This window comes from Erithacus rubecula (assembly GCF_903797595.1).
Source record: "Erithacus rubecula genome assembly, chromosome: 6".
Taxonomy (NCBI): Eukaryota; Metazoa; Chordata; class Aves; order Passeriformes; family Muscicapidae; genus Erithacus; species Erithacus rubecula.
This window is the reverse complement of record NC_136688.1, coordinates 12641386-12664395: the sequence shown is the minus strand read 5'-3', so window position 1 is coordinate 12664395 and position 23010 is coordinate 12641386. Positions and strand designations below refer to the sequence as shown.

Genomic DNA, 23010 nt, shown 5'->3' with positions numbered 1-23010 from the left:
CAAACTCAGAGCCCACAATCAGGAGCTGCAGAGGAAGTTGGAGGAAAGTGAGCAAGGTACAACTTCTGCTCTCCCACCCGTTGCCCCCATCCTGTCTTGCCAGTGAGGATCTCTGATGGCACACAGAGGAAAAGTGCCCAGAGATGGCAGAGGGGAAGGAAACATCCATCAGGAGATTTATCCATTGTAGTGCCAGTGCAAGCTTCTTTATCAAGAAAGATGCCATGGCTGGCAGTGTGATCTTGCTGGGCTGTGGCACAGTTGGTGCCTTTCAGGTGCCATGTCTGTGCTAAGGCGCTGTAGCTGGATGCCTCAGCTCAATTCCCCCAAACTCCAGCCCCTGATAGAGCTTCCAGGCTACTGATCCCTCTGGAGCAGGGCTGCACAGGCATGCCCGCTCCTTTGTCTCTCTTGGATTGCTCACTCTGCACAAGCCCAAGAGCAAACCCTCTTTCCTGTTTCTCTGAATCTTGCTCCTTTCATTCCTGCTTTTATCTTTGCCGAGAAGTTTCCTTCATATCTATCAGTTTTGCCTCCTTTAAGGGCTTAGGACCTGGCAAACACAGGCAGGCAGAGGAGAAAGTGCTGTTGTATCTGCAGGGTGCACATCAGTTTGCTTTGCCCTTGCCCTCTCTCTTCCCCTTCCTCTTCATGCTGCACACTGGTGGAAGGAAGAACTCAAGCATGCCTCTCAAGAAATTGCCCTGCAGAAAGAGGCCGCTGAAAGGCAGGAGGAAGCTGCTACTCTTCATCAGGAGGTGGCATCTCTGCAGGGGAAATTGAAGAGTCTGGAGAAGGAAAGGAAGGATATGCTGGTGAGATTGGCAGATGCCACAAAAGGCCATTACCTAGCTCAGTTTGGACCTGGTGTTGATAGTTCTAAGGAGCAACTTTTTCCCTTTTAACTTTTCTAATTACTTTCTCCTCAAAAAGGAGGAAAGGATGTTGTAGTCGTGTCAAAGCCACTGAATGCTAAAACTGCTGATTTCCTCCATGATGGAGTTCTGTGCCTTAGAAGCTTTAGTTCTCAATGTCCACACTGTCTCTGTTGACATTGCATGGTTTGGGCAATTCCTCGTGTGATAAGTCATGTTCAGATTTCTAAATATGTGAATCTGGCAGAAGGGGTGAGAAGACCAAGTTTGCTGTTCATGGAAAGGTGTTTGGCCTTGGCCATCTGAGAGCAGCCAGTGGGGAGAGAAGAGAGGAAAGCCAAGTGCTGATGCAGAGAAGGACATGTACCTGCAAGGGGAGACCTGGTCCTGAGTGGCAGCAGAGAATGACAGCCTGATCTGGCCATTGCTTCCCTAAGAGAGGGCAGTGGGGCTCTTGGGATGGTGCCATAGAAACTCTAGACAGGAGAGGTGGAAAACTACTGCTGTTGCCCCAACCCCAGGGAATGGAATGCTGGGGGTGTTTGCTCTTCCCTTCTTCCCTGCTGGAGAGCACACCCTCGTGGCACTGCCTAAATCCTGCTTAGCATGCACTTGAAATCCTGGCTGCAGTTCTGGCAGCTCCTCCCCAAAGGAACACTGAAGTAGAGCTGCAAGTGGTCGAGGAAAGGCAGGAAGGGAGCTGGGAGTGGCTGAGCAAGCTGGGAAAGATGCAGCATCAAGGGGGGCCCAGCAAAGGTCTGCAGCATCCTGAGAGGCAGAGAGAGAGGGACAGCCCGTGCCTGTCCCTGGCACAGGAGTCCAGATCTGGTATGAGAAGCAAACTGAGAGAGGGAACGAGTGACCCCTTTTTCTCCCTGTTTTGCAGCATGAACGGGCATTGTACCAGCAGCAGATGAGAGATCTGGAAAAGAAGAATGAAATGCATGCAGCTGAGATGAGAAATCATGGGGAAAACAGTCAACAATTGGAAGTGGATTGGGAAGGCATTCAGGAAGGGATAGAGCATGGGACTGCTGCTTTGAAGAAATGGATAGACAATGCTCAAGGCCTTGAGGGCTGCACTGAACAAGAGTGAAATGTCCAAAGGGACTCTGAAGAAACATTTGGACATTTTGAAGGGAAAAACTTGTATCCAGGTATGCTCTGGCATTGCCCTTCAGTCCACTGCAGCATCCCTGAATTATTCCAATGATGCTTCCCATAAAAAATTGGGAGCTCTTATCTCTGTCAGTCCAGGCCTGCTTGGGCAAAGCATCCTGGGCTGCAGCAGGCAGCCTTGTCTGTGTGCCTGGCTCTATTCAGAGAGCATTGACTGCCAGATTGTCTCCTGGCATGCCTGGAATGACTGATACAGCTCTGGAGTTTGGTGTTCAAATCATCTCCTGGCCAAAAACTGGGCATGGGGAGCTGCTTCTCCTGTGCCCTGGCAAGGGGAGGCAAAAGTGGGGATTTGAATTAGGTGTGAGAAGTAATGGAGCAGGTGAGCAAAGTGATGAACTAAACTGAGCTGAGTTTTCTACCGAGAAATCTGAACAGCAGCTGCACTGCTGGTACTTCGAGGATGCTTCCAGTGATGGAGATTTCTGAGGTACAGCTTGTGTGGTGTTTGAAATAAGGCAATCATCCCCTCTCAGTATCCCCAGCCGGCTTTTAAAGCAGAAGTGGAGCAGCTGTTCCTTATGTCAGATGCCAGCCTGGAATCTGAGCAACCGGTTGCATCAGCAGAAAAGGAGAAGACAGAGTCGCCTGAATGGAGCATCGAGGCCAGGAGAACTGGTGAGCAGGTAAAATGGTCTTTGGCTGCCTCTGCAAAGCCTCAGGCTCCTCTGGATTACAAGTGCCCGGTGTCTGGAAAGAGGAGTTGGAGGAGTTTCAAGGTGTCATCCGTGCGTTCTGCCCCTGTGCTTGGTTGCCCACATTGTTCCCTGCTCCCATGTGGAATGCTCTGAAGTTTGAGAGAGGGAGAGTGTGCTCCCTTCCCCTGGGCTGGCTTTGCATGAGCTTGCTGTTCAAATCGGCTTCAGGCCAAAAGCTGGGCATGGGGGTGATGAAATAAACTGAGCAGAGTTTTGTAGCGAGGGCTGAACATCAGCTGCAGTGCTGGTGCTTTGAGGATCCTTCCCAATACTGAGATTGCTGAAGAACATCTTGTGTGGTGTTTGAACGAAGGGAATCATCTCCTCTCTGAATACCCAGCAGGCTGCTGGAGCAGAAGGGAAGCAGCTGTCAGAGCACTCCAGCAAGGCCATGGTATGTGTGCGCAGTGTGGCTGCAACATCAGCAGAAGTCAAGACAGAGAAGCGTGAAGCAACCACTGAGCCCAGGAGGACTGACAAGGTAAAATGGGCTTTCAGGGCCTGTGCAGAGCCTCAGGCTCCTCTGGAGCAGGGCACGTTAGCCCAGGCAGCACTTGGGAGTACTCTGCTTGTTTTCTTGCCTCTCCCTGTCCCTGCTGTGGGCTCAGCTTTTTGTTTGTTCTCTCTGTTTTGGCAGCCCATGGCTTTCACAAAGGCACCTTCACTCCACTACCTCCCTCCCTGGCCCCGTGTCCCCGGACACACACTGGCCTCTCTTGCACAACTGCCAGCGAGAGCTTTGTGCCCCCAGTGTTGTCTGGTGCAATTCAGGGTCTGAATAGAGATCTCCTTGCCTTGATGTCCAGAGGTCCTTTTGCTCCACGTTTGCTGACAGGCTTCTGTGGCCCTCTCTCATGTCAAATGTGCAGGTGGAACCTGAAGGGAGAAGAATCAGAAGTTTTAGGAGAGTGTTCCCCCCAGACTACTTTTCATTGCCTTTCCGCGAGTCTGCCCAGGAAAATACATCTACTTCTGAAAGTGAGGAGTCCTCCAGTAGCATCTGGAGAAATGGGTCAGTGCCCCAAATGTGTGCTTTTGAAATCAGTGTCGGGTTCCAAAATGCTGCCAGAACTCTAATAGAGCTGTGGTGGCTGAGGGATATACGTGGGAAGGGTTTTCCTGCCACAAACTGGACTTGTTGATCATCTGAGCTCTGTTCAGGGGCAGTCTGGGAGCCTGTTCCTTTTCCCTTCCCCAAAGACAGAGTGTTGGTGAGGGCTGGAGTTGGAGGCTGTGTGTGCCCCGACAGCCGGTACCATGGGGCTGTGGATGCTGCTGCCAGCGTGGGCTTGTCTGAGCTGGGCCTTGTGCCTCTTCCAGGTGTCCCTGCTGCAGTCACAGCTGGCCTGGGCCTGACAGAACAACCTGGAGATCTGAGCAGGGAGCAGGCTGGAGACACTCCCACTGAGTTACAACGTGCAGAAAGGACCACCTTGCTTCCTAAACTTCACAGAAAGGAGCCAGGGAGCAGCTGAATGCCGTCTTAGACTTAATCAATAATTTATAGGATAGTATAGGTGTTAATCAAATGTTTATAGGATAGTATAGATATAATTGAAGCTTTATACAGTTGTGTTCCATAGGATGAGGGATACATTTATAGATAAATAAAGTGTTTATTATGATCACAATAAAACTCAAAGATCTTTGTCAGAATTACTTACTACTCGGTACAGAGGAGTATAACTTCTGGTATAGTGCATTGTATTTCCAACAACACTGAAGCAATTCTATCCAAACCAATTCTTAATGAAAGATTGATAGATTGATTTATAAGAGTACCAAGCCCTCTTTCATCTCTGCACAGGGAAAGACACAGAAGTGCATCTAAATTTAAGAAGAAAGCGTGCACACCACACAGCATTTCTCCCTTTCCACTGCACACACCAATGTCTCTCCGCATCACGGAGCCTAACAGCAAGTGTCATGTTTACGACAGAAGGCTGCATGACAGTCTGGTAGGTAGCAGCAAAGCTAGCAGACAGTGATCTTCCCTAGTTCCAGGAGTCACTGACAACTGGGGTGCTGCACAGAGCACTCTAGCGCTCTGAGGTTTCCTTGTTGGTGCTTTGTGTTTTGCAGCGATTTCTCTATAACGGACCTTAAGTGATGGCTACTGCTCACACAGAACACACTGCAGCAAGGTCTAGCTACTACCAAAATACGCCTGGGATGTGGATTTTTCTTCTAAATCTTCTGTTCCACACCATTCTGCTTTCCTTCTTGTAAGAGTGCCATACACTCTTTCAACTCTGCATAGTGAACACCACAGCAGTGTAACTAAAGCTAGGGAGAAAGCGTGCACACCACACAGCATTTGTCCCTTTCCACTGCACATAGAGATGTGTTCTCTGCATCTCGGAGCCTAAGGGCAAGTGTCATGTTTACGACAGAAGGCTGCATGTCTGATTGGTAAGTAGTAGTAAAGCTAGCAGACGTTGATCTTCTCTTGTTCCCGGAGTCACTGACAAGTGGGGTGCTGCGCAGAGCACTCTAGCTCTCTGTGGCTTCCTCTTTCTCGCTTAGTGTCCTGAAGCGACTTCTCGCTAATGGAGTTGAACTGACATCTACCGCACCCATAGAACACACTGCAGCTGGGTTTTGCTACTGCCAAAACACTGCCAGGATGTGTACTTTTTCTTAACCTCGTGGTGCCCATTAGTTTGCTCTTGTTTTTAAAAGAGGGCCATACACTCCTTCAACTCTGCACAGCGAAAAGCACGGAAGTGTACCTAAAGCTAATAAGAAAGCATGCACACCACACAGCATTTCTCCCCTTGCACTGAATGTACCAATGTGCTCTCCGAAGTTTGTTCACAAGCGGCGTCAGCTGAGGTCACTCTTGCTCCATGAGAAAGCAGCTGCCAGCTATTGACCATGTCAAAAAATTGTGCTAAACTTCTCCCTGCACTTTCACTGTTGCAAAGCTTTTCATAACCAAAGGCTCTAAGGTTCTAAATGCACGTGTTCTCCAAAAGGCTTTGAAACAGCCAACAGTTGTCAGTGATTAGTGGCAAGAAGGAAGTCCAACATCCGATAGCTTACCTGCATCAAGACATACCCTTCATGCAGCCTTCTGTGGTAAATATGACACTTGCTGTTATGCTTCGAGATACAGAGAAGATATTAGTGTGTGCAGTGGAAGGGGAGAAATGCTGTGTCATGCCATGCTTTCTCCTCAGCTTCAAGTACACTTCCGTGCTTTTTGCTATGCAGACTTGAAAGAGTGCATGGTACTCTTACAGGAAGCATGGCAGACCGATATGGTACACAGGGTTTAGAAGGAAATTGCACGTCTCAGGCGACTTTAGGCAGTAGAGAAACCTAGCAGCAGAAAGTTCTGTGTAAGCAGTAGGAGACACTTCACCTCTATAAGAGACAAATGGTTGAAGGACACAAAGTGAGAACAAGGAAGCAGCAGAGCACCAGAGTGCTCTGGGCAGTGTACCGTTTGTCAGGGAAAGGTGATAAGAAGGAAGATCAATGTCTGATAACTTTGCTACTACCTACGTAATTGACATGCAATGTAATTAAACATGTAACATGTAACTAAAGCTAAGGATAAAGCGTGCACACCACACAGCATTTCTCCCTTTCCACTGCATATAGAGATGCGTTCTCGGCATCTCAGGTATGTATGACAGAAGGCTGCAAGTCGAATAGGTATGTTGTAACAAAGGTAGCTGACGGTCATCTTCCTTCATGCCACTAGTCACTGACAAAATGTACGCCGCGCAGAGCACTCTGCTGCTCTACGTCTTCCTTGTTCGCGCTTTGTGTTTTACAGCAATTTCCCTCTAAAGGAGGTGAAGTGTCGTCTACTGCTCGCACAGTACACTCTTCTGCTAGCTTTTGCTACTGCCAAAATAAGCCTGGCGCGTGCACTTTTCTTCTAAACCCTCTGTTCCATACCAGTCTGCCTTTCTTACGGTAAGACTGCCATACACTCCATGAACCCTGCAAGGTGAATAGCATAGAAGTGGTAAGAAGGAAATTCAAAGTCCCATAGCTTTGCTGCTACAATACATACTCTCCATGCAGTTTTCTGTGGCAAATAGGACACTTGTTATCCGGCTGCCATATGCAGAGATGACATTGGTATGTTCAGTGCAAGGCGAGGTGCAAGGCGTGCTGTGCACGCTTTCTCCTAAGCATTAGTTTCACTACTGTGCTGTTCGCTATGCAGGCTTCCAAGAGTGCACAGCACTCTTCCAAGATGCAGGGCAGACTGGTATGGAACAGAGGGTTTAGAAGAAAAATGCATGTGCCAGGCATGTTTTGGCAGCAGCAAAACCTAGCAGCAGAGTGTTCTGTGAGAGCAGTAGGCGTCAGTTCAGCTCTGTTAGAGAGAAACCGCTTCAGGACACAAAGCATAAACAAGGAAGAAGCACAGCACCAGAGTGCTCTGCGCACCCTACCGATGGTTACTGACTCCTGGTAAGAAGGAAGATCAATGTGCATGGTACTCATAGAAGAAGCAGGGCAGACGGAGAGGGGCACTTTTCTTCCAAGCCACCTATACCACACCAGTCTGTCTAGTTTCCTGTACGAGTGACAAGTACTCTTTCAACTCTGCATAGTGAAAGGTACAGAAGTGTACTTTAAGCTAAGGAAAAAACAAGCACACCACACAGCATTTCTCCCTTTCCACTGCACACGCCAGTGTGTTCTCTGCATCTCGGAGCCTAACAGCAAGGTGTTTGCCACAGGAAGATGACAACTAGTACGGTTCACAGAGCATTCTGCTGCTCTGAGGCTTCGTTTTTGGTGCTTTGTATCCTGCGGCTATTTCTCTCTAATGGAGTTGAAGTGTCGTCTACTGCTCACATAGTACACTCTGCAGCTAGTTTTGGTACTGCCAAAAGAAGCCTGGCACGTGCACTTTTCTTCGAAGTCTTAGGACTACTTATCTATTTTTCTCCTACATAATAGCAGAGATGATAGAATTGTGTGCCAAGATAGCGGAGGTTTTCAGTTCAAAAGAGAGAAAGCTAGGATTGGCAAACTCAAAAACTTCAGTAGCTGTAAGGAGGCCACAGATGTCAGCAGAATTGCTTCAACATGTCATCTGCTTCCAGTGTAAGAAGGTAGGACTATTCAGCAGGGACTGTCCTCAATGCCAGCAAGAAAAGAAAAAAAATCAAAAAGAAGAAGCAACCAATAAACAAAAAAAACTAGGATCAGAGCGCAGAGCCGCCTTGGGGGCTCCACCATGGGGAAAGCCTCTCTCTTAACAAAAAAGGGGGAGGAAGGGAAGCAGGTTGCAGGACAGCAGAAGAATAAAAATGAATATTGTAGTAAAGAGATGCAAAACCCTAAAGGAAATGAAAAACAATTGCCTAACAAAGTTTGCAGCCTCACGGTGTTTCAGACTGTGAAAGTCTTTCTTTTCAGTTCTACCCGTTGGAGAGTCTTTAGTGTGGACCTGCCAAATGACTCATGAGACCTAACAATAAATCACATAGGACTGGAGAGTTATTATTTTGTTATTGGGGACACTGCACACACACCCATGGAGATTGAGGTGGCTCTCATGACCATCAAGGGAAGTGTAACTCACCTCATTCTCCTGGTGCGCTGCCCTCACCTCCCTTCTATTTGGCCAAGTAGCAAATTATCATCCAGGCCATTCCCTTTCCAGTGGAGGTCTCAGGCAAAATCGCAGAAGGGAATCTTAAAGCAGACTCCCTTACCATCCCAATAGAAAGGGTATGCCTCCCAGACATCTTCAAACAGTCAAAGCTCAGTCACGAGCAATACCATCAGAATGTGCCAAGTCTGATCAGTCATTTCCAGCTAACATGTAGTCAGGCTTGAGCCACTGTGGCTACCTGTCCCACTTACCAGCTCCTGGCCAGACCATCACTGGGTATTGGGGTTAACCCCTCAGGCTTTGGGAGCTGCAAAGTGTAGCAGACAGACATTACACACATTCCCAGTTTTAGTCGCCCTGAATTTGTACACATAAGCATTGACATATTCAAGCACAGTTTATGCCTCTGCCCACACAGAAGAAAGGGCTGTGCATGCCAAACAACACCTAGTGCAAGACTTTTCAGTGCTGGGGATCCCTAGGGAAATTAAGACTGACAACAGTATAGCATATGCATCCAAGGAGTTCCTAGAGGTTGCCCAGCAGTGGGGAGTGGAACATAAAACCACCATCCCCCATTCCCCCACAGGTCAAGCTGTGATTGAGTGTGCCTACCAGATGCTCAAACAGGTCCTGGTTAGACAGAGCAGTTCAACTGTGTGGATGTCTCCACAGCAAAAGCTCTGCAAAATCATGTTTACAATTAATTTTCTAAATTGTTTGTTTGAAAATATGAGTCCTCCGGTGGTACATGACTTTAACAGCAGTAATCAGTTTAGGTTGTCTCAGCATCCTCCAGTTCTAATTAAGGATCCAGAAACTTGGGAGACTAAGGGTCCTTATGAACTCATTACCTGGAACGATGACTACATGTGCATACATGTGCTCACAGGCCCGCATTGGATAGCCCAAAAGTGAGTAAAACCTTTCCTCCCCAAAAATCCAGATCCAGCAGAAGGGGATGAAAAGCAAGTAGCTGCTGCTTCTAAAAGAAGACGCTGCCACAAAGAAGAGAGAAAACCTTCTTAAGATCTGGCTACATTCTGGCAGACACACTGAGTTTTAATATGCTTTAAAAAGTGTTTGTTTTTCCTTTTAGAAAAAACCTGCCTCCCACTCAACCTAACAATGAGCCCTATCCAAGTTGTCATCCTGCTTGCACTGAGCAGTCTGACAGCCCTGTGGATCGTCCCTCAGCCACACCAAAACATCTGGGTGACCCTGGCACAGACGCTCCAACAAGAAAATATATGCCTGTCCACTGCAGCAGGAAGAGATCCTATGCCTTACTTGCCTGGTAGGGATTCCATTGCAAGCTGGAGAATATCCAGCCAGCTTTGACACACCTATGCTTAACCCAGGTCCCAAGTCATGCAACATCCAATAATGTGGAAATTGTTGTCAGCGAGTTGTAATGATTAAGAACTCTATGGAGGAGTGGTTACCAAATTTGCCCAAAGCAGCACAGAACTCCAAGAATTAGAGCTATTAGGTTCCTCCCTGGCACCATACTGCATTCATTTTACCTTCAGCCCATTATCAGCACTAAAGCCTTTAAAACATACTGCAATATCGAGAGGAATTCACTGCCAAAAAGTGGTGTAATACTCTGAGCCATGTTACAGCAGACAATTCCTACCATTCACATCCCAAAAACCTCCCTAGGAGTCTGTTCCTAATTTATGGAGATCAGGCAAGGGCAGGAGTCCCTTCTCAGCTATTAGGAGGGCCATGTACCATCGGGCGGTTGTCCCTATCAGCACCCAACCAAACCTTAATTGGGAGTGGATTCATAAAAACAATTCAGCCAACAAAATTCAAAAGAGAGCTGCTGACAATTTGGACCCAAACTATGATTCCAAAGCTTTTCATTGGGTCAAGTCAAAAAGAGTTGCTGTGTCCCTATCCTTCCATGGCTCGCTGCAGCCAAAGCCCTAGGTGAATTGGGCCACTTAGAGTGTTGGGTGGTCAAACAGCCAAACTTAACATCCACTGCCATCAGTTCCCTCCTAGAAGATGAGTAGATTACCAGGCAAGCCACACTCCAAAATTGTGCAGCCATAGACTTCTTCCTACCGCTGCATGGATACAAGTGCCAGGAATTTGAAGGACTTTGCTCCCTAAACTTAAATGCAAAAGCTCCCAACATCCATGCTGTAGATGCTAGGAATAGTCAGGGAAAAAGAGCCATGTGAGCTTTCCCAAGCTACTCAAAGGACAACAGAAGGGAAAGAATTAATAACAAAGTCTAACATCTGATGTTGTGCACAGGAGAGTACATGGGAAATGTGATGTTTTGGTAAAAGCATGTGTGTAAGATGGAAGGTGTTTCCTTCCTTGGACCAATGAGCTTTAATTCTACTCTTGGTTCTGCTATCCAGTCTATAAAAGTGTGTCTAATTCTTCAATAAGTTGCTTCTTCTTCTGCCTTCTGAGAAAGTCTGTGTTGCTGTATCCTTTCACGGCTCCTAGCCTTATAGCAACATTTGGAGGTTTCACTGAGATTGCACTCGACCGAGATTTGAACTTGAGCGAGATTGCATTCGAGTGATCACTGACATGCATAGCACCGGGATAAATCTGTGTGCTGGGAGACTGCTGAAATCAGGATAGATCCTCTGAGGTCTGTTAGAACCAGGGCTACAGCTGAGCTAGGTTAACTCCGGCCAGAGCTGAGTTGTGAGAAGATTGTGCATCCCAGAAGACCAGGACAGCAGAACCTGGGGCCAGAAACAGCGCCATCTACAAAGCTGCAGACCCCTCCTCCTGGCTGCAGTGGGCCAGGAGATACACAGAATACATTGGGCTATCCCCTCCCTCGTCAAGAGAGGTACTGTGTTTTCTGTCCTCCTTTGAGAGGATCAATTTTATTAGTACACGAGCATTTAGCTCAGGAGTTTATTGGCTCGTTTCAGTACGGCAAACCCCCTGGCTTAGTTGCTAGGAGGATCAGAGCTCTCTATAAAGATGGGAGCCAACTATTTAAGAAACAGGAAACTGTACTTCCCCCGAGTTTAAAATTCCCCGCCACCTCCTGTTCTCTCTCTTTTTCCCCTGGAAGTTGTTCGGCAATAAACTGTGGGACCGTAGTCCCAGAAGAAAGAACCTCCTTGTCTTTTACCTTTGTCCTTGTCGGCTCTCTTCATCTCCTGCAGTTAGAAGCTAGCCAAACAGGACTGGAGAGAGAAGAAACCAACAAAAAGGGACCCTAGGATAGCTGGATGCACTCTGGTGGGCTCAACCTCCCTCATTGAGGCAGGGAAAGAGCTTGAGGAGGCTCCTGCTGCAGAGGAAGGAGCGGCAGGGACAGGGAGGATGAAGTGACCGCAGCAAATATAAGTAAGGAGGGGATGAGGGTATTGGTGGGGAAAAGGATGACACAAGAGCTCTCTCATCATTAGCTCACTAATGATGGCCAGGGATAGCTCAACACATTCCTCCTACGTATCTGTATCTCTTATACAGAGGAAGCCCCGGCTAACATCCAGAAAAAACTGTGCTGTGGATCCAAGGCATCAGAATCAGGATCTGTGTGGAGAGTGTCCCTCACAGGAGGCACGGGAATCGAACTGAGCAGGCTGGGGCAGGAGGGTCAGGCCAAGCAGAAAAGGGGGACCCTCTGTCCATGCCAAGACCCAGGGCAGCCCTATTCCAGGAACTGTGCAGGGAGCAGATCCCTGAGCTGCTGCATATTTGCACTGCCCTCGCTCAGCCAGGAACCTCCTCATTGCCTAGGGGGAGCTGGTGGCAGTGGGGAATGGGAGAGGGAAAGAAGTGGAACACAAGGATCTGTCCTACACCTGCATGGACTCCAATGGCATGTTCACAGGCTGCACCAAATGGCTGCCCTGTTGGCATCAGAGCCAGACACCTTCATCAACATCCTGATTTAATGCTCCAAAAAACAAAAAACAAAAAAAAAAACAAAAAAAAACAAAAAAGAAAAGGAAAAAATAAAAAGGATTCAAATAAATAAATAAAACAAAGAAAGTTATAAAAAATAAGAAGAATGACTGAGAGTAAGACCCAGAGAAGGAGGAAGGAGAAGAAAAACAGGAAGCTGAAGACAAACAAGAAGGAGGAAGAAGAAGATGGAGAGAAATGAGCAAGAGGATCAAAGCCCAGGATTGAGCAGTAATGCCTACCAGAAGTGCTCAGCACCCTCTGCCAGATGCCCAGTCAATCCCACCAGGGATCAGCCTCTCCTGACCAGCTTCCTCAGTTGTTAGACTCAGCAGGACATTCTGTGGTCTGTAATATCCCTCTGTGCAGTCCAGGTTGGCTGACCTGGACATAGTCCCTCTAGGCTCTTTGCCACCTCCTTTTTAGTAGAACATGGGACCCTGCAGAGTCCTTGAGGAGGGCAAGCCTGCATTAGCAGCAACCAAACTCTCAACCTGTGATCCACAGCATTCCCATTCTGCATCCAAACCCAGCACTGTGCCAGTTTCTGGGAAGAAAGAAATTCCAGTCAAACCCAAAATAGTGGAACACTCAGAGAGTTCTCTGTGGAAATCCCAATTTATTTAACATCAATACTCCTAAGATTAGACCTCCCTCCTTAAACAAATTCCTGGTAGTCAGAGGTCATCTCAGTGGAGCTTCCTAGAGATGGAGGAACCTCTTGGGTTTCATGCTGCCAAGCATGGTGTGTTCCCTGCAGGAACAGTCACAGCATTGTGGGAGCCGTGGGCTGACAACTGGTGGCTCCAACATGCTGCTGGGACACTTCCCTCTAGGAACATCTTCTTGAAGAGGGCTGGGCTCCCCTTTTTACTTCCAAGCATTTCCTAGCAATCTGTATTCTCAGGGACGAGCAGGTTCACTGACACCTATGACTCTGAGGGAGAAGGCACACCTGTCCAAAGGGTTTCCTCCCTCTCCAGTGTGGGGGCTCTCATTGAGGCTCTGGATAGAATATCCAGGAATATCCAAAGTTTGGAATCCATCCTCATTCTTTTTCTTCACTGCTGATGCCTAAAGTGCCCTAGAGAAGAGAAGATCTGCCTTTGATCCTGGAGAATCTGTGTCCAGCACCACACCATCTCATGTTGCACCACCACATCATCCTGGGAGCCAAAGACTGGGAACTGGCAGCTCCAGGACAATTACTGCTGACCTGTGGCTTCTGGGAGTTCCTTACTATTGGTGTTTTTTTTCTATATCCTGCTTAAACAGGAAAGTTTTGTAACTTGACTCCTCTCTGACAGCTTTAAATACATCTACTCTTCTTTAACTCTTTTACAGTGGACAAAAAGTTTGTTTAAGCTCTTTCTCAAAATCTTTGTTGTGACTATACCTCATAACTCTCGCAACTCTTATTAGTTCATAACCTAGACTATATACCATCTTTGTCTGGACTAGAATTTTAAAATATACATTACAATTCTTAATTTCCTCTAGCTACAAGATGCAACCACACATATTTGCTATTTTTTATTTCTGAAAAAAATATGCTTTTTTTTCTCTGTTTTATATTTTTACCTCTGAACTCGTCTTTTCCTATTTTCACTTTCTCTGCTCAGGAGAGTTTTTCTGTGATTTATTCTCCAATCATTCCATACTACTTTACAGAGATGTTGCAACATATTAGATATTATTAGATATTATTAGATATTTTTTGCTGTTTTAATTTCTACTATGGATGATAAAAAATGTATTTTACATTGCCTTGGACTGCAAAATTTTTTTACATTTTTTAGGGAAAATATATTACAAAATGTTTGGATAGCATAATCCAAAAAACCAGTTTCATTACCTGTCCAGTAGATCTGTATCCATAATCTAAAAATAAAGTAAGCTCTTGATTTGACACACACATTTATACTTTTGCAATCCTGTATGAAAGAAATTAGAAAAAATATGCTATTACAGTTTTATTTTCAACTGCACATCACTTTGACCTCGAGTGAAGACTTCGCATTATTGAAGAGAACCAATTTAGGCAGTGTACCTCTAGGTTACCACATGATCAGAACCTTAGCCTGGCAAATAACTAAGAGCAGAAAAGAGTTTGGCTGCCACTGTGAGATAACAGCACATTCTCCTGCTGTCATTCCCACTGTCAGAGTAAAACTGGAACTGAGCAATCCCATTCCATCACAACCACCCTTATGCTGTAAGGGTGGAGTCCTGATCTCAGAAACGCCAGAGGTGGCAGAGGTTTTCCATGTATGAAGGCAACCCCCCATCCCAGAGGTATTGCAAGTTCCCCTCTCCTCACTCCATTCCATCTGTAAATTGAACACAGACAATCCATAAAGGTTATGCACTACAACACTGGGATATATTTTGTTCCTCAGGTAGATCTAAAGCAATGTGGAAGCTGCTCAGCCTCTTGTGCCCTCTTCAAGTGAGCATTTGTAACTTTTCTTCCTACAACAATCCAATCAAACTACTGCTCCAAGTAGTTACTGGAAGATTTTGCTGTATTTTCCCATTATGTTTTATTTAACCCAAGTTCAATAAATACCATTTTGAAAATATTGACAGTTGTGTATTTGAAATTCCCAGCATACTACAGAGATTGGATAAGTGATTTTCAAGCTCGATAGGTGATAATGACCACAGAATATCAACAAATAGGAAATACAGGACAAAAGTTAATCCAATACACACCCCTCAAAATCCTAATTTTTGTTTTGTTTTCTGGAAGAAACAAATTTAACAACACTGCCATGCATACAACAGAGTGACCCAGGCATGATTCCAGATTCCAGTTTTCAAGGGTGACATGAACAGGACACTGCTTGGATCAGGATGAAATTTACAGAATAGAGTGGTTTTTTAATTGGTCTTGAAGGGGCAATTTCTTCCACAAAACATCCAAGATTTCTCAGGGAACAGTAAGGACCCTACTGTGCTGTGCAAGGCTACCATGATTTAAGAGTCCAGATTATCTTGCAATATTTAAATAACCTTGGCATTAACAGCAAACGGGCAGTGCAATTTCCAAGGCTACATAAGAAAAGGATGTGTGTAGATCCAGCTCTGAGACAAAGCCCAGCTACAAGATACATTTGTTTTCTAGGTTTGCAGAAAGACTTTTTCTCCTGCCCAGGCCATCCTCTCCTGGATAACTGCTACACAACCATATCACACCAACACAACTCATCCAAACTACCATGAAGATCAGTGCATTCAGCTGCTTCTACAAAACATCAAATTTACACTTTCCATTTACTCTAAAAATGAACAGCATATTTATATGAAATAATTTAAAAAAAAAAAAAGACTTTTAGCTTGAACATCATTACCAAGCTTGTTACAAGCTGCACAGTTCATACTATGATCCCTCATTCTTTTTATTTGGTTCACCTCAGAAAAGAGAATTCCAAGGAGCTCTTGAAGATAGATATTTTGAAGAGCTCCTTTTGTATCCTTCAGTCATTCTGAAAGATAACTATGTAACAATAAATAGCTGAAGAAAAATTAGCAGTATTTTATTTGTCCCGAATCTAAGTTTAAAACCTTAAATTTTTATAAACATGATTTTAAACAAATTATAGGGAAGGAAGTTTTCCACCCACACTGATGAAGTGGATGTGGCCTTCCCCACGGCTGCAGTCTCTCCAAGGCTGTAACTGCCAGGGGTTTATCCACAGCCATGGCTCTGAGGTGCTCCAACACAACCCCATGCACAGGCACTGATGTTTCCTGGGGCACCTGCTGAGCATGGCCTAATCCACAGCCACAGATGCTTCAGGTATTATTCTTGGGCCACAGTCCCTTCTTGGGCACAGATATGACCACAGATGCTCTGAGAGGTTCCTGCTCTGCCATGGTCTTATTCCCAGCCACTGATGCCTGAGGGTGTCCTGTTTCCATCTGGGCTTATCCACAGGTCACAGTTCCCTTGACTCAAGCTCACACTGCAGTTCCAGCAGCACAGAAACAGCAGCGATTCCCTAGCCACCTGCCATCCCAAGTGAGTCACAGGGCTGCCATCCAAGTGTCCCCAGGAACAGCACAGAGAGGAGAAGCACCACAGCCAGCAGCAAAATCAAAAGGAACCCCCTAATGAGCCCCATGGCAAGCACAGGAGCTTGACAACCCAACAGCTATAAATCCAACCCAGAACACTCCAGCCAAAGCTGCTGTTAACTCAAACCCTTTGAGTTCCATGTCAGGCACCAAAATGGACTGTCATGGCTTAACCTCAGCTGGCAACTCAGCCCCAGACAGCTGTTTGTTCACTGTCCCAAAGTGGGATGTGGAGGGAATCAGGAAAAGGAGAAAACTCATGGTTTGAGATAAACACAGTTGAATAGGTAAAGGAAAAACTGCACATAAACAAAGCAAAATAAGGGATCTACTCCTCACTTGTCACCTGCAGGCAGATGTTCAGCCATCTCCAGGAAAGCAGGGCTCCATCACATGTAACGGTGACTGTAACGGAATGACAAGTACTCCTGACATCCCCCACTTCCTTCTTCCTCCAGCTTTATGTGCTGAGCACGATGCCACATGGCCTGAGATATTCCTTGGGTCAGTTGGGATCAGCTGTCCTGCCCATGTCCCCCCTCCCCACTCTTTGTGCTCACCCAGCCCAATCCCTGGTGAGTGGGGTGAGGATGCAGAATAGGCCTTGATGCTGTGTAAACACTGCTCAGCAGTAGTGAAAACACCCCTGTGTTATCAGTACTGTCTCAGCTCAAATCCAAAACTATGCCCATAACAGCTACTATGAAAAAAATTAATTCTACTCCAGCCCAACCAGCTCAGCTCAGTAGCTTCACAAAGTCTGGTTTCAGTAGCAAAACAAAACTCAGTTTTGTTTTTGAACAGGTCATGTTCCCTACCGTATTGAAAATTGCACTAATTTCTAACAATTTTCACTTTTATTTTAGATTATAACAGTTATTTCAGACCAGCTTCTGTAGTTCAGTATTTCCACCATTCATCTCTTAACAAGCAACCAACAATCAAATCTTCCTTGCAGTTTTTCCCAATTGTAGGTTCTGATGGTCACAAGCAACTGCATCAGAAAACTTATTTCCTAATGAGATGACAGAACTCTTTGAAGCAGTGCTTCCAGAACTCTGCTACTATCAAGGGTAAGGCCACCTCCCAGCTTTGGGATTTCTCAGGCATCTCAATACATGCATCTTTTCTTAAGCTCCAAGTTAATTTGGAAATGGGGAGATTCAGAAAGGTATTCCAATTAAAAGAATCTTCTAAAAAATGGGGCAGTTCAGTGACTTACTTCAGTTACTTTAAACATGGCATGTCTGCATGTTTCTTCTTTTTCCTTTCCCCTGCATCTCGCATTAGCCTTAAAATATTCCGGGTAGCAGCCGGTAAGGCACTGCAGCAGTGTAGCGCTTCCAGTCCTTCCCATACTTGCTGCTACAACGGTGCTCATCCCTAAGGCAGCGGTGGGTGAGCAGAATGGTCATATAAATGATGTAGAAGTATGGCAGGACATGCTTAAAGCCACAAGCCAGGCAGTAGGCCAGCGAGCCCATCAGGTCTCCTGTGTAGTTGAAATGACGTGCCCAGCCCCAAAATCCAGAAGTCATCAGCTTGCTGTAGTATTTGCTGCCATCCATGGATGTGTAGGAGCACTCGATGTACTCTGGCTTCTTCCCCCAGATCCTGCAGTTGCCACTGGTCCGACGGAAGAGGTCCTTCTGGTGGTTGGTCATTCTGAAGATGTAATAACCCAGCAAGCCAAACATCAAGATCCCTATGGCATGAGTTGTGTACAGCTGAACAGGATGGTAAACCAAATACAGACCCTGGGGAGCACAAAAATAATCAGCCATTTACTACCAACAGAGGCTTAGTATGCCAGACAAATTCCTTGACTACAGTGACCTGCAACAGACCAAGAAGACCAACAGAAGGAGTAGAAAAATGTACTGCAATAGTAAAACTGCACAAAACTTTCAGAAAACTCTGAATCCTAGATTTTCTTTCTCTCTTTCTCTCTCCAAAACTGCACTTCTTTGTGAAACAAGAAGAGAGGAGATGCAAGGATGCAAACCAGACAGAAGGAAAAACCCAAGGAACAAAACCCAACAAACCACTACTAACCAAAAGACCCTCAACAAGCAGGAGTAAAAAAGAAAGGAAACTGAAAGGATTTAGAAAAGTATGCAGACACAATCGAATGTGGCAGAAAGAGCCACAAAAGAAGGGCAGGAGAAGAAATGTGTCAAATTCATACACTCACAAGAAGCTTTCCTACAAAAGAATTGTTACAAAGAATGTTGCAATAATTTCTCAACAGTCCAACAATATAGAAACGCTAAAGGTACAAATTAACCAAGTTTCTGGAGAGTTTCATCCCTGTTAGCCCAAATACACAGTGTACACTTTGTTACCTGCAAAGTATAGAGGTAAGGCAACCAAACACAGTCTCCCCAGCCCAAATACCATCCAAAATGATCATGGCAGATATCAATGGTTTTCAAGTACCAGGCTTCATTCCAAAAGAAGTCCAGAACATAAATACCCTGCAACAAAATAATTTTACATTAATAACAGAGCACTGTCATCAGTTACCCTGCTTAACAGCATCAGCTTAATGTCCATGCTGCCTTGTGATGTGATCTCAAATTCATTGGTGTTTTTATGTTAGCACTTCAAAACCAGACATTTCTGAACATAGTTAAGAAGAACTCTCACATAAATACAACCTACCTGGATACACAGTATCTATCTCTCTAGACAGAGACACTAATAGGATGACTAAGGCAAGCGTACAATTCAAGGACAAACGTTTAGGAAGTGAACTCACAACTGACCACTCTGATCTCTCTTCAGCTTAGAGTCACAGGGTTACAAAGAAGAGAGATAAAGCTTCCATTTACACAGATCAGGGAATAAATCCAAAGAAGTCCCATCACTGAATGAGCTTGTTTCAGGCCAGGAAAAATGCCTCAGTTTCATTTCCAGGGAAGGAAATTTTTTCCAACTTTCATACTAGCTTATTTTCAAACTGGTTTCTTCAACTCTTCCTTTGAATTTACCTGGAGGACATTGACAAGGATCATGGAGTTCGTCACTTGACCATACAGCTCCTGTTGTTTGGCAGCAAAGGAAAGGTTGATAAGAGTCCAGGCCACAATCCCAGGGCGCCCATTGAAGAACAGCTTGAAATCAAACCACTTCCCTATTCGAGGGTTAAATTCAATCCCCATCATGTAGTCATAAAAGAAGTTTCCAGTGAATTTGCTGTAAAACATTTAAAAAATTAGAAATGGACAGAGTTATATACAAATACAGATAATTGCTACTCTGACTACACAATTCAGATTAATTTGATGTAGTGATAATAAAAATCGAACGCTGTGCAAGGTAACACAAACTTACATGACCAAAGTATTACATTAATAGACATAAATTATAGAATTTCAGAGGTGCCTGGGTTTACTCTTGGAAACGCTTCTGAATAGTCTAACCATTTTTAGAACGGGTGTATCTGTGACACTGAAGCTGACACACATGGTGTGCAGCATGACACACACAGGATAGTGCTGGTGAAGCAAAGAACCACTGCTATTCATTGGCCTAGCTCTCTGTGCTAGTGAAATATACTCTATTATTCAATTTATATATCCAATTTTTATTTAACAATTTTAATCTCTGATACCTAGCATGATTCTCTCATCATTAAAATTTACATACCAGTCTTTGGCATTTGTAGGGAAAAAGTAGCCTTTAATCATTGCAAACGTGGACACTGCATATCCCAAGATATTGGCACACCACAGGAGAGGAATCCAGTTGTCAAAAATGATGGTAGGTGAGAAGAAGTGGAAGAAATAAGCATTTGCAAACCAAAGCACATGGGTAATGATCCAGGCCTGAAGTCCGTTGATTTCGTATTTATTTATGACACCTAAAATATGAAGAAAAAATGGAGTGTTAATAACTCTGCATTACTACAGCTTTTAATTAATATGGATATGCACAGAATATACAGAAGCTCAATCAAGTCTTCATGAGATGACCTCTCTCTCCTCATCCTCCCAATAAAATACCTTGAGGCACTTTTCTGAAAGATCCATTAGACTCTGCTGTACCCATTAGGCTTTGTTAGGCTGAGTTTTTCTCCTCAAAAATCTGAATTCAAATGCTTCCCAAAACTGACTAGAGTAACAAGCCACCAGTAACAGTTTACATCACACATTTTGTCCAAGTCCCTTGGGTTAATGGGGCTTGAGCAGGTAAAAGTATCTTGTCAAATACCAGCAATAGTCCACTGACAATTTTAAGTGCCAAAATTATCAACCAATACTTTTGTATTGCTGGAGTGGTGCCTACCAGATAAAAAGTTTTACAAATTATAAGAGATACAAATGTTCTAACTTATTCTAAAAGATTACCTGGATTATTTTCTAGTTTTGTTTGAACTGAACATGTGACAAAGGTGAGACTATTTACATGCACGTTTCCTCAGGTTACACATGGGTTATTAAAGAAGCAGAAATACTATCATTTCAGAAGATTGCATAGTGTGCCTGTATTCCAAGGAAGACCTTACCAGCAGGGGTGACAGCACCTTCTTGTACACCTCCCACATATCCAGGGAGAAATTTATGGCAGAAATCAGGAATGAACAAGTACAAAACAACCTAAAATAGAATGTATTCACAATAAATACAGACAAGACAAAACCCCTTAGAACATTATCCCTAACATACATATACCAAATATAACATTTTTCTCAAGTTTCTAGTATGTATTGGGTAAGCCAATATGGCAATATTTAGCTGCTGTGATTTTAAACTAGAAATACATCTAAGCTATTCTACAACTCTAAAGATGTATTTCATGTAAGGCTGTAATCCTTTTTTGGTGGAAAGGCAGGACAGTTGATAACTACATCCAGGTCTTCATCCTTTTATTTTCTTTTTTTTCTTGTATGTTAATTTAAAACAAATGGGTACCATTGTTATATAGCCACTTTTTGTTACAAACCTCATAAAGGAGTATGTCACACAAAGAATATTTGTGTATATTCCCTACATGCTTATTTTCCAAGTTCATTTGGATTCCAAAACACCTTGGAAATTGTGAAACACCAAAGAGTAAATGCCAGTGCAACATTCCACCATCCTTTGTGCAAAAGGATTCATCCAGTGTTGTGGGGGAAACCAGACACTACATCCAGATCATAACTCAATAATGTACCTGGAAAGTGACCCAAAGGGCATAGATGGCAGCAGCTCTATAGGTCAGTGTGGGAGTGCTGTTCCAGATGTCAGACAGATGCTTATTCCCTGTCAACAAGTCCAGGAGTGGATCAGCCAGAGAACATTGGTACTGCGCACAGGACATGATGAAGTAATATACAATCAGTGGTGCAAACATGAGCAGGAAAAGGATGCTTGCCAAGGAAAACCAGTCCACCTCCCTGTAATCCAAAACAGAGCATTTTGTTTCCCCGGGTTTCAGATAGATGAAAACATCAGACAATTTTTGCAGTGGACCTTCTAGACCTAGCTGGATGAAAACTGAAAATGCATTCAAGGCATGGACATCTTTGGATGTCAAACAATAAACTCAGTACAGAACATACTTTGTCACAAGCCTCTCTAAGACTTCACCAGTTGATCAGTGCAAGAGATTAGATAAAATCTCCCCTCGAAAAACCAGATTATGATTACTGATTTAACGTTTTTTGGTGGCAATCTAACTGGTGCAGTATTCAGTTGAAAGTGATAATGGAATCCCAAGAACATTATGCAAAGCTTGGAAACTTGGAAAAGACAGACCTTGTACAGCCATACATTGCACTTTCTGTTCCACGATTGCTGTTCCCAGCTGCAGTACAATGCCCTGCCCATCTCATTGAGAACTAGTACATGAGTCATAAATCTTGCTACAGCAGGACTTGTCAGCTGGGAATGCCATGGATACCAGGATATCAGTTTTCCAAATTTCAGGAAACATTTCTTTCCTTGAAGGAACCAGAAAATGTACCAATTTTTATGATTTGCTTTTCTTTTTTGCAAGGAGTGTGATTTATCTCAAATCATCTGGCCAACTCTCTGCCTTAAAAAACTTGAAGAACTCTTCTTCAGCACCTGTTGCTACAGCAAATTATCCATAAGCTTTGCAGAGCAGGGCAACATAAAAATCTGTTATTAAGAGAGGGAAGTTTAAAAAGAATACAGCATCTAGAAGAGTAAGAATGAAGCAATTGGAAATACAAGGACTACTTGAAGTCATGGACTTCTCTCACCATGCTCTTCCCCACTGGCCTTGAGATGTTTTAGTATCATTTTGGATGTTTTGGTGTTTTCTTCCTTCAGTGGGTTTTTCTCCATTATGGGTTTCCATAATGTCCTGTAGGAAAGAAAATATGAATCCTATTACTCCAGCTTGTTCTCAGTAAGTCTTACATATCTACAAGAGAATGAAAAACAAAAGTTGCTAAAATCTGTTATATAGACTTCAGACCACAAAAAATTTGAGGTAGAGGACAGGAAGCAAGAATTTTTCACCAATTAATTCCCTATGAAGTTATATTCAGCAAAACATAATCAAAACACTGATGCTGGAGTCAATGAGTTGGAGGTCTCTCTGAATTCTTCAGGGAGAAATCAGAGTGCAGGGACTGAGTTAAATCCTTTGGATGGATTGAAGTATATTAAGCCACTCACACATAAAGTAGAAGTTTAAGCAGAAGTGTAAGTTATAGGATAAGTAA

The 23010-nt window shown here is 44.4% G+C and overlaps 1 protein-coding gene and 1 long non-coding RNA gene across 2 annotated transcripts; one reads left to right on the top strand and one right to left on the bottom strand.

Moving 5' to 3' along the window:
• Positions 1–1944: 1944 nt before the first annotated feature.
• Positions 1945–3114, top strand: LOC306803726. Its single transcript, XR_013774678.1, has 3 exons — positions 1945–2032; positions 2540–2680; positions 3093–3114. It is a non-coding gene; the product is annotated as an uncharacterized lncRNA (long non-coding RNA).
• A 12652-nt stretch (positions 3115–15766) lies between these two features.
• On the bottom strand, positions 15767–22687 carry DHCR7 (7-dehydrocholesterol reductase). Its single transcript, XM_079307979.1, has 7 exons — positions 22543–22687; positions 21489–21711; positions 20839–20929; positions 19980–20193; positions 19322–19526; positions 18674–18805; positions 15767–18085 (listed from the first exon to the last, which is right to left on the bottom strand). The coding sequence occupies exons 1-7, from the start codon at positions 22638–22640 to the stop codon at positions 17621–17623; spliced, it is 1428 nt and encodes a 475-aa protein (XP_079164105.1). The 5' UTR covers positions 22641–22687; the 3' UTR covers positions 15767–17620.
• Positions 22688–23010: the final 323 nt, after the last annotated feature.